This window comes from Cygnus atratus, chromosome 1, assembly GCF_013377495.2.
Source record: "Cygnus atratus isolate AKBS03 ecotype Queensland, Australia chromosome 1, CAtr_DNAZoo_HiC_assembly, whole genome shotgun sequence".
In the NCBI taxonomy this organism is placed as follows: domain Eukaryota; kingdom Metazoa; phylum Chordata; class Aves; order Anseriformes; family Anatidae; genus Cygnus; species Cygnus atratus.
The window spans coordinates 75,878,125-75,896,169 of record NC_066362.1 but is presented as its reverse complement, the minus strand read 5'-3'; the positions used below and the strand labels follow the sequence as shown (position 1 = coordinate 75,896,169).

The 18,045-nt window shown below is 38.5% G+C and overlaps 1 protein-coding gene across 1 annotated transcript in view; it reads right to left on the bottom strand.

Moving 5' to 3' along the window:
- Positions 1 to 18,045, bottom strand: part of ITPR2 (inositol 1,4,5-trisphosphate receptor type 2) — a 268,862-nt gene that overhangs the window by 35,867 nt on the left and 214,950 nt on the right. Inside the window, 6 exon segments of the mRNA XM_035540839.2 lie at positions 1,128 to 1,323; positions 3,519 to 3,683; positions 4,996 to 5,171; positions 7,974 to 8,099; positions 10,957 to 11,149; positions 13,660 to 13,767. Of these exon segments, the coding sequence (XP_035396732.1) occupies positions 1,128 to 1,323; positions 3,519 to 3,683; positions 4,996 to 5,171; positions 7,974 to 8,099; positions 10,957 to 11,149; positions 13,660 to 13,767 (964 nt within the window).

The window sequence follows — 18,045 nt, the reverse complement described above, 5'->3', positions numbered from 1 at the left end:
TCAGATTATAAATTCTGCCCCAAAATGAATGGTAAATCAAATATAAGCCAACTTAGCCCTTTGACGTTGATCAGTGGCAAAAAGCAAGGTATATAAAAGAAATTTGTTAAGTTCCTTTTTTCCTGTGGTTATCAAATAGCTATATGAATACATCACACTCCCCCACATCAACGAGTCTTGAATGAGCTTTGCCTCATTTGTGTGCTGTAAGTCCTGAAATAGCAAAGCTAGGAAAAGGCTGACAAACACAGAGCGCACACAATCTGGGGTGGATCCTATCAGTTGTTCTATGCTTGCATGCAGGTCTGAAGAGCTCAGCATTTGGGAAAATCATACCTCTAGGAATTTAATCAAAAGCTGTTTTCAGGTCTTTCTATGCAGACAGTTACTTCTCTGTCTATGCTCCCAGCAGGCTGGTTGGCAGCATGTACGAAGACCTCAACACACCAGACATACTTTTTTCTAGCAAATTGAGTTTGTAACTCTCTGTCCATGTTGGTGAAATCTCTCATTCTAATAAATTGAAATCCTGGCTTTTAAAAAAACCGTTAAAAACCTTCCGATGATTTTACTGAAGACAAGATTATACACTAAGAGTGGTGTTTGTGAAAAACACACTGAATTTAAGAGATGCTCCAGGAAATCTCCTATCAGCAGAAGTGTGGATTCTGTAATAAATTTCTGTTGGATGAAGCTTAAATAGTAATCAGATGAATACATTAACTAAACATTAAAAGGTCACATGCCTCATGCAGTACACAGAAAATCCTAAGCACTACTTTTAAGGTGGGATGAGAACCAATAGAATCCACTTTGAGTTGCTCTTCCAAATACTTAGGAAATGCAGGAATTTTTTCTTTATGTTAGCATGAGTTAGAAAATGTTAAAAGAAAATGTAATAAATCAATTGTGAGTGCTGGATTTTAGTATTTCAACAGAAAAATCTAGTCAGAAACAACCCTACACATGAAATTTTACCCTGAGACTTAATTTAGTCCTAAAGTATATGGAATTAGTTCTGCTTCCACAGATACAAGCACAAAATTAAATTTTCCCTAGAGCAAAGTTTGGTTAGTCAGACATAAAAGGTGTATTTTGGAAACAAATTTTAATATAAAAAGCAGTACCTGCAACAGGGGTCCTGATTTTTAACCTGTCGACCTCCATGATAAAGTCATCCTTCAAGAAGAGGAACCCAATGATGGAAAAGAGATAAACCAGGATGAGTGCTAGCACTGCGGTGAGAATAATGGAACGACCATTCCGGGTAACACTTTTTATCACGTTTAGCAAAGTCTCCTCTCTGTACACCAGATCAAACAGCTGGGAAAATTATAGTGTAGAGGAAAAAATGAATACAAATTAATAAAAATGAATGTATATAGACACTACGTAGGAACATAATCTGAACTACTGAAACATACATCTAGCCATGTTCTGTAATCTCAGCTTCATAAATTCACAATTCACATTGATTTCAGTGGGAACTGGGGATATAGGAGAGAGAATATAGCATGGAACTTGAAATTTTAAGACAGATTATAGCAAAATCAAAAGCTAAAATGTATACTTATATATGAGTCTGACCCAGACACAAGGTAATAGTTAGCGACAAGAACCATTGTTTCCCCATATTCAAAACCAGGCTGGATTAAAATTAAATAACAGTGTCTCCATACTATGGATCTACATCCATAAATTAATTTTTCATGTTATTTCCCATCTGATAAACATGCATGGGCTGCATCTCAAAAATGCACTCATGCACACACATAATTACATGTCTGTAAACTGTTTCTTTGAGCTCATGGGTTCATTTAAAAGTCACTCATGTGAAAGGATTAGGGCCATTTCTTTTTAAGACAAGGTTAAATTCATTGCACTGTTTGTAAAAAAACCCAAACTGCTCTTCTTTACCCTGCGCTATATGTTTTCCTAGTTTTAACATTAAAGAAAAGTATACATGAAGATAATATTGCTTTAAATGTCAAATGCCTCAAATAGCAATTAAATGTGATAAGTGCTTTTCAAGAAACTATAGCTTTTTTTCTCTTCCAATTCTATTGATGTGTTATAGTGCTTTGGACCTTATCTATAATATATGTATTTCCACTTCAAAACACACAGATTACAGATATAAAGTGACGCACTGTGATTTATCAAAATGGTCCACAGAAGAAGGTATTAGTCACAATTCACAAGATCTGAAATCCACAGCCTTGTGAAAGGATTAATAATAAAGGAAGAAAGAGGGAAGACAGTTATCATTCATCCCATACAAGACAAAACTTAATATGAGGAACAAATGCAGGATTTTGGAACACTTTCACTACAAAGTGAACACCTGTAAGTAATTTAGGAATGTAGACTATTATAACATCCATGAATCATGGACATTTGTTGGTTGCAGTCACTGAAAAAAGTAGGCATTTAAAATGTTTCTTAAACTACACTGCAGTTCGGACAGTATTTTACGGTAAAGAACCCTTACTCACTGAAGGAGTAATACGATTCGATGTGCATTTTTTAAGACAGACATTAATTAGCAGGTGAGTTGCATCCATTTGAAAAGGTTCTGCAGCTAAAGCCTCAAAATCTTGACTCCTCTGAAGTCTGTGCAACTTTGAAGGTGACTTTAATGTCAAGATATGGACCTGGAAAATGACTTCAGCAGGAGCTCTGCCACAGTAAGAACTGAATGCCTAAATTTTAGAGTGCTTAACGCACCTCTATGAGATGCTGGGAGTTCACTGCTATTCAGGAAGCTGAGAAAGATATGACAACAGGAAGGTGAACACATGTAAATGACCACAATTTAGTCAGTCTCCCTAAAAGTTTCATGTTTTAGTATAAAGCAAAACGGTTAGAAAACAAGAGCAGTGAAACACCTTTTATTGCTATTCAGCATGAAGGGAGCAGTTAGCTGAGTTTAGCATAATTTTGTATGATTCATTTTCACTGCACCTGTATCACATTGTAAAAAGGCATTCCATCTGGGTAATGGCAACAAAAGAAAATGGAAGTGGGATACATTTATAGTGATGAATCTTCCCGCTACACCAGAGGCATGCCATCTCTATTCCCCAAGTCACTCTTTTACTTATTAGGACTGCAACATGAACTGAGGAATGGGATCTTTTGGTACAGGGATGATGCACACACCAGTGGACAACTCCTGTCCCAGAGAGACTACAGTCTGAAGACACAACTGACACAAGATATAGGAAAAACATACACAGAATAAATGTATGATGGAGAGGCATAGAAGAAAGAAGCAGTCTGTGTGATGATTTTCTGAAAAGAAATGGGCAAACTTTCAGCTCTAAAACAGATAAAACAACTTCTAACAGAAACAGGTTCTAATGAAAACAGCAGCTCCAAAGGGGCAGCAACACAACGGCGCGCTAAAAATACACATGATTTGGCTTGATTGTCAGGAAGAAATTGAAGACAGCTGCATGGGTAACGGTATTTTCTATTTTTGCAAAGTTTTCCCCTCCGCAAAGGCACAGACTTACCAGGAAACTGTAGAAGAATTCATGCACACAGAGGCCCAGCATGCAGACCAGGACATATGCTACATGATAGAGAAAAGCCATGTCCATGATGACTGCTCTGTAGCCACGAGTAAAAGTTCCACGGTTTCCAACAAAGCTCACCAGAAACACTATTTTGTTGCAAAGCTGCGGGGTGTAAACAAAGGCTAGGTTTACTTCATCAGAAAAAATCCTGTTCATCTTTGCTGTAGCATGCAAAAAATCTAGATAGGCTGCTTTGACTAAATGCTCAACTTTTAGATGGCTGAAGTTCAAATAAGATAAATCCATCTCCAAGGCACGCTGGGAGTGAGTCCATGAGAGTAACTGGAAGTGTATCACCCCTCCAACCCTGCACTGCCACATTGCATTCTGATATATCTCTATAAATTAATGAGTAGGCAGGGTGGGATTAATGTCATAAGGCATTAAAAAACAACTGGGGAGCGAATTCCTAACAATTCTGAGTTCAGACCTGAGACCATGCAACAGCAGCTATGAATGCAACTACAAGGAGAACAATAGTAACAAAATAGCATGTGTATGGGGGGTGGGTAGGTGAGGGTGGGGGTGCCTACCATAAAAAAGAATACCAATGGCATTTTGGAAGTATGGTATTTAAGCAATGGCATCAGATTTGCCATTGTTCCTGAGCATGTGAAAAGCATGTTCCTGCATGTGAAAAGCAGTGCAGAAGTACACATGAAAGGAGCTAACCTCACGTGTTTGGTAGTCCAGGTCAAGCAATAAGGACTCAATATGTTTCTTCTTTCAAAAATTTCACATGGACAAGCACTGCTTGCTTACCTTTGACTATGTCCCTGGGTATTTTTAAGCACGCACAATTTTCAAAGAATTGGTGGCAAACAGCCCAATACTTTGCTGCCTGGTGCTAAGGTGAATTAGAGCTGTAGCAGTCAGGCAGAAATGTAAATAGATAGAAATGTAAATAGATTACTTATGATCATGACTGTATATCTTACAAAGCTCAGTAAACATGCAAAAAACAGACATGAATAAATTAAGAATCTGAGAAAAGGCTGAGAGAATTTTTAATTTTGAAAACTTTCCTCAAAAATATAGATTTAAGCTCACACAACACCTTACAAATTTGTGTCAACTTTGCTGAGCATGTTGGTAAAAGAAATTATTCTTTTAACATGAGGAACTGTAAATTTGATTCCTTTTACTCAGCAGTATTTCTTTTAAATTTCATATTGTTTTTATTTTTAAAATATTTGCACATGAACAAAACCAAAGCCCCTTTTTTCTCAGTTTTTCAGTTTGCTGATACTGCTCTTTCAGGACGACTGGATTTTTTTTTTATATTTTTTTTTGCTCAACCCATGAACCTGAAAAAAAAGTTCTTCGCATAGTTCTAACCGAGGGATTTTTTTAATAGAAGACCCTTAATATCTCTGCTTCTGCTGAAAATTCTGCTAGCTTTTTAAGTACTTACATTAGCAGCACCAAGAAGTATCAAGGTAGGACCAAGCCCAATAGTATATATAGACCTGAGAATAACCGACACCAAAAAGGGTCGAATGCCAACAGGCTTGGAGATGAAAAACAGCATTGCTGTACAAAGTGTCACTGCAATCCAAAGGAGGACTGAAAACAACGGAGAAAGCGTGCCTGTATGGAGGAGAAAGGGAAAGTTGAGAGAGGCATCTTTGGAGACTTTTTTTTTTTTTTTAACCAAGAAACAGATTCAAAAGATCAATTCCTTTGCCAATATAGCTAACAAAAAGCGTGACTCATGCATCACAACTGCTGACCACAACTTGCCCTAATTGCAGCAAGAACTATTATTATCATACTATTGTTGATTTGCACAGGTAATAATAAGAGCAGCTAATGAAATTTCCATTGAAATCCGAGGAGTGCTCAGAGATGAAACAGTTTACCCTTCTCCTGGAGCAAGCTACTAATCAGCTCCCTTCTGCAGGGATCATTAGGACTCCTTCGGTCTAATTCCATGATTGCTCAGCTACAGAAATAGCTGGCCCTTGGGGTAGCGCAGCAAGTGGCACTGTGCTGCAGCGTCACGTTTCCAACCTAAAGAGCACCAAAGCGTCCTGCTTTTAGAAAAGCAGCTTTCTTCTGAAGGGCTGCAGGCATTCAGCGGGAGGCAGCCTCCGCCTCTGCACGAGAGCAAGACACTTGCCGCAGTGGGAGGCAGCCACGGGGAGTTGGTCATGAGAAGGCAGCATCTGCATTGCCAGGAGCTGCTGAATAGCTGTGCCTTGCTCCTGGGGAGGTGGCGGGTCCTTGCTCTTGCTGAGCTCCCACAGGCATGTGAGCCACTGCCTTCAGAGTCAGTCTGTTCAAGAAGCTGGCTCCAGGCTCTCCCTGAGTTTTGAGTAATGCCCCTGCTTTCCCTCCCTCCTCTGCTTAAAGCCCTGGAAACACACCATGCTGCTCTGATGTAAAAAGCACATTCAGATCTCAGGGCACTGTCATACTCGTACACTGACTCCTATTGTTATCTGATGAACTGAAAGGTCAGTGACAGGGGAGAATGGAATAGAAAATTTAGCTAGGCTCACAATAGGAATAACACTATCTGTTTGGCAAGAGATATACAGCTAAGCAGCATCAGTGAGATTAGAAAACAATGAGGTGAAGCCCTACTCTCAAAACTCAGATGGCATCCAAACTTTTCCAAAGTTCGGGAGTGTTTATACCCTTGGCAAGAAGTTCAAGGTCAGCTCTGCCGGGTAGTTTTTTTGCCAACAAGATTTGGAAACTTTTAACGGATCCTAAAAAATAGCTTCAAATTGGAGCTGAAAGGTAAGACCAAAGCACTCAGTGTTTCTTTAACAAATCGTTTTTCCTTCTTCCCTACTGCAAGTCAAACAATTTCATGTCATGTAACATGAGCAGATATGCATGAGGCAAAGAGACCTCATCTGAAGGGTAATTTTGCTTATGCCATATGATATAAGAATTGCAGAAATCTACTAAAAGGCAGCATTCTTGGGATGATTAGATCAGTCCAGGCACCTCAAACACATGAGCATCGCTTGATTTACACAAGGTGAAGGGAAAAAATGTGAGACAAACTCCAGCTCTGAGATCAGTTTTTGGAGGCTGGAAGCAAGGAGTCTGCCTCATGACCATGCTAATCCCCTTCGGCCACACTTATTGTTTACTGTTCAGCAGTCTCTGTTACTGCTACAGGCACTAGAAATTGGAATCCTGAAACACACTATCACTGAAATCACTGGATTACTGGGGCCACTTAAACTAATACTACATAAATCTGCAGTTCCAAGTATTAATACCTATTGACTGCAGACCAGAGGATTTCCGTGAGTATAGATTAACTAAAAATTTAGTAGCTTAAAAGGTTTATTTTTAACTCTTTGTTTCTTCTCTCATCCTGCGTAGGCTCTGACACGTGTGTACCCTGAGCAGCTCTTCAGTTCACAAGCAGAAAAGCACGATGTACAAATGCTTCCCATTTCCACAGCAGAGCCCTGCAAACTTTGCTACACAAGGCTACGGAGATGCCTGTGCTGTGACCTGCAGAGACTGCCCCGCGGGGTAAAAGGATAATGTGGTCTCCGTGCCAATATACTTTAATCTGCTGCTTTTCTGTTTCGCCAGCCAACAGGAATGTTTGATGGTGCCAATTCTGGTGTTTGTGAAAAGTACATGTATCTACTAGAAGCTGGACTGCTTCCACCAGCACTGTTCACATGCCATCAGACAGAGGTGACTTTCAGTCACATTACTGACTGGACTGGACAGAAATCAAAGACCCAGAGGTGAATGGCTCTACTCCCATTACCAGTCTTCTTTATCCCAATTAAGCTTGTTTTCAATCCAAAGAGGCCTCCTGCTAGTCTGCTGCATTTATTTAATGAAATTTATTATTCATTATATTTCCTATGACATGATGAAACAGAGACAGAATCACATATTTTAAGCATATTTTTATATAACACATTTGCCCCCTGCAATAGTTGCTCTTCTATCCCAATAAAACAGTCGAAACCCCATGAGACAGTTTTTATATCATTATATTCCACACATTTTAAGACTGCAAGTCATTCAAATTGGTCAGTTTTAAGGAATCTCAGTCCCTCTGCTGCAATGAACCCTTCTTCAGCTCAGCAGCTGTAACTGAACGTGTGCAATAGTACACTGCCATATGGTAATAAAATATATTTAAAAAAAAAAAAAGAATTAGCTAACTAATCTTCAGCTTGGCTGCTATGTTCTGTCCATTTTACTTCACATTGCACAGGACATGTGATGCACTGAAGATCAACTACCACATCCCAGACAACATCTGGTGTCTACTTAGAAGACACTAAATGGTTGCTGCAGATATGAGCATACCTGAAGATGCAGTTATACGTAACTGTGTTACCTTAGAATGGAAAGCACCTAAAATTAAAAGGAAAAATGAAACCAGACTCAACTTGCCTTCATCTCCATCATCTCCAAAGGGATAAAACAGAGCAACTGCTAAATTGATGAATACAGCAAGGTTGAAGGAAATGCTCCCCCAGAGAGAGATGTGTCTAGAGAACCAAAACAGGGGTGGATTATCTAGAAAGGGGAGAAAAGCAGCAATCAATGAAAAGAAAACAGGCATCAACTCTATCAGTAATGACCTCAACGGAATTAAATAGTACAGTTTAATGAAGAAAACTGAGGTAAACAAAATAAATATGCAGACCTTTAAAATTAACTAAAACAGACAAATAACAAACATAGGTTTGCCATAAAACATAGTTTCAAGCAGAATTTTTCATCCAATACAGTTTATTATAAACGAGAGTTGTTCCTCAGCTGAGGTTTTAGGATTGGATCTTGTGTGAAGTCTTCTCACCTGCCTCTGAAACTGTAGCCTCTGTGCAGGGAGACACAAAGTCAAAACAAACAACTAGGTTTAAAGGCACACTGCATGCCAGGCAGATGGAAGACCCAGAGCAGGTCATCCAGCTGACCCATTTGGACCAAAAATGCTGACGATATTATTCAAAGAAAATGGAATATGCAAGGCTTCAGAACTAAAGCATTTTCCCCACCTCTATCAAACTAAATACATCTCAATCTATTTTTGGAGAACAGATAAAATTCAGTCTGACTGGGTTTGGTTCTGCAAAAGCTAACTATTTCCTGTATGATCCTCAGACATCCAAAATTAACTGCTGACCAACAGCTCTGTGCTGCTATAATTACTCCAGGCTGTAAAAGGACTCCAGTTAAGCCAGGACCTCCATATATGAAGTGCTGTATAAATACACAGAAGCAGTCTATATCCCAAAGAACCTATAACCTAGTTAGAAATGACTAAAAAGGGAAGTAGGGCAAAACAGGGTTAAGATTTTGTGTCCAGAATCACGTAAATGATTCAGCAAAAAGCCTAGGAACATCATCAGAGGGTACAAAGACCCAGGCAAGCACTTCATATATGCAACTGCGCTATCAGATGTTTAAATGAACATTTAAAACAAGCCTCTATGTGCAATGGTGTGAGAAAACCCCCAGCCAGAGAAGTTTAGCTATTTGTATATGGTGCATTCCTATTAATTAGATTTTAAAGTACTGAGAGTCTCCTGCAAGCCTTAAGAGCATGTTCTTGACTTGCCTGCACCCAGCTAACTTTTAATATAGACTCCTTCAACTGAATATGACTGTCTCAGGCTTTAGTCTAAATAAACTTTAATTGTGATTAGGTGACTATTCAGATTTCACTGTGATAACCTCATGCTGTTGACTGCTGGGATTTAAGCACTTGGAGCCACTGCAAATGACATCTGTCAATTTAAGCAATACAGACTGCATGCTAACAGACTCTTGGCTAAAGAATGAACCAAGCCTAAACTTACATTATCTTTTCAAACAAAGAAAAATCATGGAGACTTATGGGCCATTCTGCTGATGAAAGAAATTGGGGAATTTCTGTTCTGAATAAAAATAAACCAATTTTCCTTGCTTACAGCATTAGGCAGGTCTGGTCTATGTAAGCGTAGGGTTGGGCTGTTTTATGTGTGTTTCTTAAGCAACAAAAACAGATACGCTTTTGTTAACAGAGTAATTTTTCTACAATATAGTGACTTTTATTCCCAAATAGACTTTGCAGTTAGGGAGTTATTCTGAAATCATTTATTTTACAACTTCTCCTCTGGTCGGTTTGTCAGTACAGACGAGTTTTTCACAGTGCCACCAAGGAAAGTGGACCTGGGCCAACAGGATTCATGCTGAAAATTTACAACTGCCTCTGAAAATTGCCCAGGAATTGACATTTAAAAAACCATCCAACATTCCTGTTTCCATAACATTAAGGATGCTGTGCTAAACCATATTGCTTTAACTATCCAAACTCCCTGCTGATCTGACCACAGATCCTATTCTTCACTTCCTTCCTAATCAATTCCATAATGCTGCTGTGAGCTGTTAAACAGCTGATGTCTGCCACCCAGCAGTATCTGCATTTTAGCAGTGAACAAAATGATACACTCTCCTGTATTTTTATATACATACATATATAATATATATGTCTTCTTTACCTCTCAAGGATACTGTAGATGCTTAATTAGTTCATAGCCTTGATTCTCTGCTCCAAATGCAAAGGGCACAATTGACAGTTGCTGAGTTGGCAGGAGCTTCCCATCCCCAGGACATGAGCAGCAGCGGCAGCCCCATTCCTGGCGAGGCCAGCCAGGAATGCCCACCAGTGAACTGAACAAGAAATTCACGGTACCTGGCTTGGTTTCCCTGCACCTCCTGTTCAGGTCCCTGCTTTGATCTCTCTCCCATGATCTCAACTGTGCTTGTCAGATCTGCAAGTTGCAAGTAGCTTAAGAAAGTACATATGCCTCTCCCACTACCACAGGACATATACCAGAATGGGCTCACAGATGGGGACATACTGCAGCCTAGTCAAGCAAGGCTGATGTGAACTGGCAAAGGGAACGGACTCCATGGGAGTCATTCAGATTTAAAGCAGCTGAGGTTCTGGTGAGAGACATTTTTAAGTGACTGACATTTACAAGTTTTTTAATGGTCTTTTAGGAATCTGCAAACCTCAAATATGCAGCTACACATGTTTTTGTTAAATATTAGGGGTCTTGGTTTAATTAGGTGCAACCCTATTGAGTTTAGTGGAGCTACACCCAGTTCATCCATCCCTCAATTTAGTTTTTGGAGTCCAGAACATCATCTTGAACACATTATTTAAATTAGTAACTACTCCATATTATGCCTCTTCTATGGTGGCATGGAAGTGTCTCAGATGACCTACACTATGCTGACCCTACATACACAAGTCCTGAGCAGTTTTGCCTGTTGCAATATCAGAGTGAACAGTGAAAAGCGTTTTATTAAAACTGAAAATTTTGAAGACTTAAAAGCAAGGTTTTAGCATAATTAAGCTATTTTTTGAATATGTTATACTTACTCCTAATTTTCTTTTGCCATTTCATCTCGTTGTACAGATCCTCTGTCTGTTGGAAGAAGTCATTGACTTTGCTTCCTTGTTCATCTCTCTCTGTTGAATTGAACACCCGACTTTTGGACTCCCGTGTAAGAAATTCACAAATATTAGGGACAGGAAAGACAATCTGTTCCATTGTTCTATCATGACGAACAATCTATAAATAAAATGCACATTATTTTTTTTTTTTCAGGATCAGTGACTTTCCAACCATTTTGTTACATCTGTTCTTGCTCACAGTTCCCTTATTATTTATAAATGAATGCATAAATTATTGGAATGTTACAAAGAAACTGAACCAATTAATCCTAAAACAAAAAGTGAAACCACGGTTCTATCTGCAAAAGCCTGCATGAAAATACAGTGGCAAAAATATGCCTCAACTGAAACCTAGGTCCAAACTTACCCCAAATATAAAAAAATGTTCCAATTCAGAATGCTTCAATTTTGCAATGGATTGAAATGAATCTCTGCCACTAAACAGTGCTGAAGCTCAGGGGCTTTCTGATTGATTATAGAATTCTTTCCTCACCTTGAATTTATTTCTATGATGACAGAAGTTGTGAAGGTGAACACGCAAAAATAGCACCTTGTTACTCAGATAGAACCCGTATCTTACCAGCCTTTCTCTGCTTACTTGGCAAAAAAACAAGGTTTTGCATCGTTTTTATTTCAGAGCCTACTGAGTTATTGGTAAGCTAGATTTTACTCCATCTCACTACACTGTCATCAAAATTGCTTTCTCATTCTGATCATGGAGCCTGCATTACTAATAATGGAGAAATGGGTAGAAAATTCGTTTTTACTCCTAAACACATGTTCCTGTACAGGCAGCAGTGGAGAGAAAAAAAAAAAAAAAAAACACAACCACAGACTATTTGACTTTCAAATAAAACAAATGAGATACCCCAATATCAGGGAGCTGTATCTGAAATGCTGAACAGGTCTAAAACTGCTTTCAGTAAAAGAACAGCAAACATTCATTTGATTTAGGCGCAAAGCTGGGATGAGTTTCACTTTTCCAGTCACAGTCCTGCATTTAAGAACCCTCCTTTCTCTCCTATAATTCATATTAATTATGTGAACATACTAAAAATCAAACCCATCTTAAGCCATTTTTACATATAACATATTCAAGCACATTTGCATTAGAAATGAAGGATAACTATACACGTCTGCCCAAGGACATGTGCATTATGTGAAATTGAACAGGCTATTTCGAAGCATCCTAGGTAAGCAGTTGCTTCTCAAGCCAGCAGATATGCAATGGGACTATGTGGCAAGTGAAGGACCCTGACAGAATATCAGTTCAGTCAAGGACTCAAATGAAGAGGTAGGCTGCATGTGCTGCTCTGCAGAATGGTATTAAAAAAGCCTCCCAGACAATAGAGGCCCATGAAATAGATCCCTCCATATCTGCTGAAGAAACAGGCTTTGTTGGATTTAACAGCTATGACATTGCAGGAGGTTTTAGAAACTACTCTTGGAAGAAGCTATTGGCCATGTAGAAGCAGACCATGGTGCTTGTTTTGATACCTAAATTTGCAGTCTACTCAGACAACTTACTCAGCTGATACTTGCTAAGAGATAACTTAAGAGCTTCCATAGTGTTATAATATGTTAAAAGGAGCGCTTAGCTGCTGCCTGGACAACCACAACAGCCATGGAGCTTCCATCTATCTTGTGGTGATACCATGTGAACATTATCAGGTAAAAAGGATGTTGACTAGCACAGAGAAGGACCCCAGCAGCAGCCTGTCTTGACAGCAGCCAGGACAAAATGGACTTGAGGTGCTTGCATCAGGCAGCTCCCTGTACATACAAGCCCAGGTCCAAACTAGACGGAGCCTGGGAGTCCACTGAAGCTAAAATTATTGGCTCAGATTCAGGCTGGTCCTGTGTGAAAACACACTGTACAGTTTTCATACTCAGCCAATTTTGGACTTGATAAAGCATGTCCAAGAGATAGCCAGATGCCACTTCTTCCTTCAGTCCATGGAAGCAGACATCTTTGTACCAGAGACATTCTTCTCTTTATGAAGCCACTAAGGGCTAGAGATCCTTCAATTCCCAACTCCCATCTTGATGCCTATAACCCCATGAAACCTCTAAGAACACAGGAACTGGTACAAGAGTTAAGAACCTAAATACCTCTGTGGTTCTTGATCTAAATCCAATCCATGGCAGCGGTAAAGCTTAAAATACAGAAAAGAACAGATGAACAGGCTAAGCCTTGCTCTTTTAAACAAAAGCCATACTGAATGTCTACATCACTTCAAAACCTCTTTGTACTGCAGCCAAACTTTTAATTTGATCAGTTAGCATCACTGGCTTTGAAACTCATGATTATTTATTTAAGTGATGCACCACACAAGATTACTCTTGACTTCATGACACAGCTACTATCCACAGTCATTATTTCCCTAACAAAACATGGTTGATAACACAAAAGAAAGCTACTGTAAAATGATTATTTGGAGCCACTTTTAACATAGGTGCATTCCTTTTTCTCCCACAGCCAAAATCATATCACTCAACTTTCTCTTCTCATAAATAATCTACACATTTGAATAAGCTTTGCTGTTCCGAAGTCTAAAAAGAGGTGACATGCCCTGCACAAGATGCAAACTTGTCTCATACTCAATCTTCTAGTGAGCAATTCTTTACCTCTATCTGTGCCGTATGATTGGCATAATGGCTCAAGGCTTCATCTCCTTCATCTGGATCTGACCCTGGCTTCAGCATCTGTTGCAATGTTTTATTGTGACGAGCCAACTAGAAAGAGAAAAAAAATCGGATTTATATCCTGCTGCTTTGTTTTCAGCTTTATCATCTCCACTTAACTAACACAAATCCTCTCCTCCTCCCCCCCATATACTTACATGCTGAACCCAGTGGGGCTCCTTCCACAGATAACAACAAAAATGTAATTACTTGAGAACAACAGAAATAATTTAGCCTTAAAAAGTCAGCAGCAAGTCTTTGGCTGAGATTTATGGATGGCAGCTTAGCCATCAGCCTAGATGGTTTTTGGACGTTTTTTGACAGATACCAAAAAATTAGACTGAATGCTTCTTTTCACTTGAGTTTAGACATAAAATTTGCATACTTCTGACTAGTAATTACACTTACAATTAAATTTTCTCTGATTTCAAGTGGCTAAACTGTTCTTCACCATGTTGTAGCATGGAATTTCAGGGCTGCCAAGATAACATAGGTAACTATTTCAGAGGCAGCTGGACTACAATGGCAGGTAAATACATTTTTAGTGTACAGCTTATATACGCAGCATGCGTGTGCATGCACAGACACATAAATACGTAACTCCTCCTACAAACGTATACAAATTATATACTTTGCATGATTCATAAAATACATCAGATCTTGTTGAATCGTAAATATTTAAAATGCTTCTTGATAACTTCACAAAGGTTAATACTGATAGTGTCAGCTAATGCATTCATGATTTCTCTTAGGTCAATGAAAAACAAAAGACTTAGTTAGAAAGGCATGAAGAAATGCTACTAAATATGTAGTTTTCCCTGTATAATAGAGAGTGGTTTTCATCCAAAAACTCTGAGGTGTTTCATCCAGGAAGATGATACAAGTTTCCCAATTTTAAGGTGGGGGAAACTGAGGCATAGAAAGAAAAGGCTATCTTACAGTCACTATCCAGGTCTTAACCATTACACAGACATTACCACAACAGACTGGACGCAAACATTAGAGATGACTGCAGGAACCAGGTTTTGAACTGCTGAACACCACAAGAGGGTTAGAGTTATACTAAGTGAAACAAAGCAGTATGTTGAGGAGTTATAAATTAATTACAAATCTGCAAAAAGAGTGTCAGGGATCAAGTCTAAAAGTAAAAATTGATCTAAACAGAAATTTAGTAATTTAACCAGAAAGTGATCACACTCATTCCTAAGCCATTTGCAAGTCTCACCATACCTTTTTTATCTAAGAATGGTGGGAGAGTGGTACATATACAATTTATTCTGTTTATCAAAGTTCCCCAGAATCTACAAAATACATTTTGTTCTAGCTCTTTATACAAACTTATTAATCAAAGAAGAATATTAAATGAAATATCCAAAACCAAAAGAATATTCAGGATAAATAGTCAGAAAGAATAAATGTATTTCCTACCAATTACTCATGGACAGAAGTCTGCTTGGCCCTTAGAGTACAGCACTGAGCCAATGTGGCAGAATATCAGCCTTTTAAAAAGGGTCACGAGCTGATACTTACTTCAGGACACGTGCAAAAATCATAGGGCGGACAACCACAGAACAATATTCTTTCCATCACTAATAGATATCTGCTTTCAATACTTACTTTTTGCTTTATCTAGTAAATATATTGATAGTGTCTTTGATCTCAGAAAAGGCTCTCTACTGGTCAGGAAGTCTGTTGACATAGACCTATTTGCCCACATGTATTTATGCCTTATGCATCTTCCACTTATTTTTAAGGCTAAAAGAGATCCTTAAGACTGACTAGTTCTCCTTCACACAAGGCATATAACCTGATCCAGTCAGCAGTCTTTGTACGTCCACAACATCTGCTTAAAAGGACAACGTGAATTCAGGCATTTTGCAACCCCCTCAATACATGCAGTAGCATCACAGAGAAACACGATGAGCTTATGAAAACAAGGTAATTATTGTTTAAAAACTGACTTCAAATAGCGTTACTATTTTTGCCTTTCAGCTTTATTGAATGTCCCCCTGCTTCTGTACTTAAGAAAGGACAAGCAAGAGCACCCAATTCACCTTCTCTGTATCATTCATCATTCTGTACACTAATGTCATGTCCTCTGTTACCTGTCTCTTCTTTAAATTAAAAAAAAATCCCTATCTTTTCCATTCTTTCTAAAATAGAAGACTTTCTGTGACTCAATTACTTTCCTTGTCCATCTCTAAATGGCCTTTACTTTGGCTATATCTCTTCTTTAAGACACGAAGAAAAGAGCTGACTAGATAGAATGCAATCACACCCTGCTTGGAGTGAAGAATTAGCATAACCAGAAGCAAATATAGTCCTTTTATTTTTTAAAATATTTATTTAAATATTTAATTTTTTATTTGTTTAAATATTTATTTATTATATTACATAACACAGAAGACATTTGCCTGTATGTTGGCTCTTTGTCTCCAATGTCAACCATTAAGATTTTGAGTCTTCTAATAAATGACAAGTCAAGGATATATGGACAGTTCTTCTCATATTAAATTAATGCCAATTTGGAGAAATGGACTTACATAGATTCTGGAATTTCCATTAGTACCACAAAAACCTTAATTTATAAATATACCGGAATTTGTAAACAGAATTGGAAATACCACTTATAAGACATATAAAATCTCAAGATATTGATTCCTGATATGCTTTTAACTGTCCATAACTAGTATTATAAAAGTATGTCTTGATAAATGTCAGTAATGAAAGTTCCCTTACCACGTGTTAAAAAGGAAAATCATCTCAGTCCTCCTCGGCCATAATGGAACTGACAAGTATAGTATGCTAATTTAACAGACTGCTGGTGATTTGAGACAGCACCAATACAGTGCATATTTCACTATCAGGTTTCATGTGAACAGCAACCACATACGTTAAAACCATGTGCATTCAGTGAGATTCATTATACTTTATTAGACTGTGCTTTTAGGCAGTTACTATCTTGTGCTGATCTGTGTACAGAGCCTAGCATCATTTAGCTGGGTTTCCCGACACTAGCATTAGATAAAATAATCTGAAGAATGGGCCAGGAACTCCTGTTCTGGAGACACATTGGAAACAACCAGGAATTGCTGACCAAGCTGGCGGAGATACAGCAGATTTCAGAAGTGAAACCTATCTAAAGTTGTCAACAGTAGTGCTACAACATAAGTGCTCATAACATCATTTCTTTCTGCTTCCCACCTCTCTGTATCCACTGACTTTTTGTAGTCTAGACCTTCAGACAGTAATCTCAGGGCAAAGGGTATATCTCTATTTTCTACTTGTATTACAGTTCTTAAGTGAGATGGATTCCTCCACATTGCCACAGTAATAAGTACTGTTAATATTTCTGTATTGTCAATGCTGTATCAGTGAAAGAATGGTGTGGATTGCTCAGATATGAAGCAGAGGACCACAGTTAGACACAGAACAGCTTTATAAATGCTATGTTATTTGGCAACAACAATGTTTTCTGAAGCTTTGCCTTCATGATCTTTTCTTCACCCTGTAATGAACTCAAGGGCACACACGGGCAAATAGGACTATGTCAACAGACTTCCTGACCAGTGCAGAGCCTCTTCTGAGATCAAAGACACAGCAGTGAAAATAGCAATATAGCAACAAACCGTAACCTAAAATATGGAAAGCTTATCCAACCTGGTAATACGCTCTAAGTGACAGTCTGTGATTGGCATGTAAAGGCTGTGCAAGCTCTGACTGACACTTTTACACATTTAACTCCTGTGATGTAGTTGTGTTGCTTCTGTAGTGCTGCACAAATCTTTTGGGGCAGCTGAAGGGCAAGACACTAGATGGACATGGACTATAGTGACTAAGAAAAACAACAGCCCTGTTCACATTTGCAAAACAAAGCTAAAAAATATGCAGAGAGCATAACTGATACAGAAAACAGTCTTCACTAGAGCCTGAATTTGCAGAGCCCCAAAGAAATCACCTCTGAGAACTCTCTCAGTCAGTCATTCACTCATCCATCAACCATACCAGTGATGATATTTTAAATGTCAACACTGTACTTTACTACTCACAAAGGCATGTAAGGAAGAGGAAGCAATAACATATAATGGAGCAGTGATTTCTAAAGAGGGGAAGTGTAAGGCAATAGCTATATGAATAAAGATCATTTGGCTTTCAGTCAGTTCCCCAGGAAGGACTGTTGTTCATCTTAAAAGACTTTTGCTTCAAAAATTTGAAAAATACTGTAATAAACATCAGTACAAAATGTGAAAGATTTAGGACAGACCAAGAACACTGATGTCATTAATAAAGAAACACTAGAGAAAAATGACAGAATTACAAGTAATACTC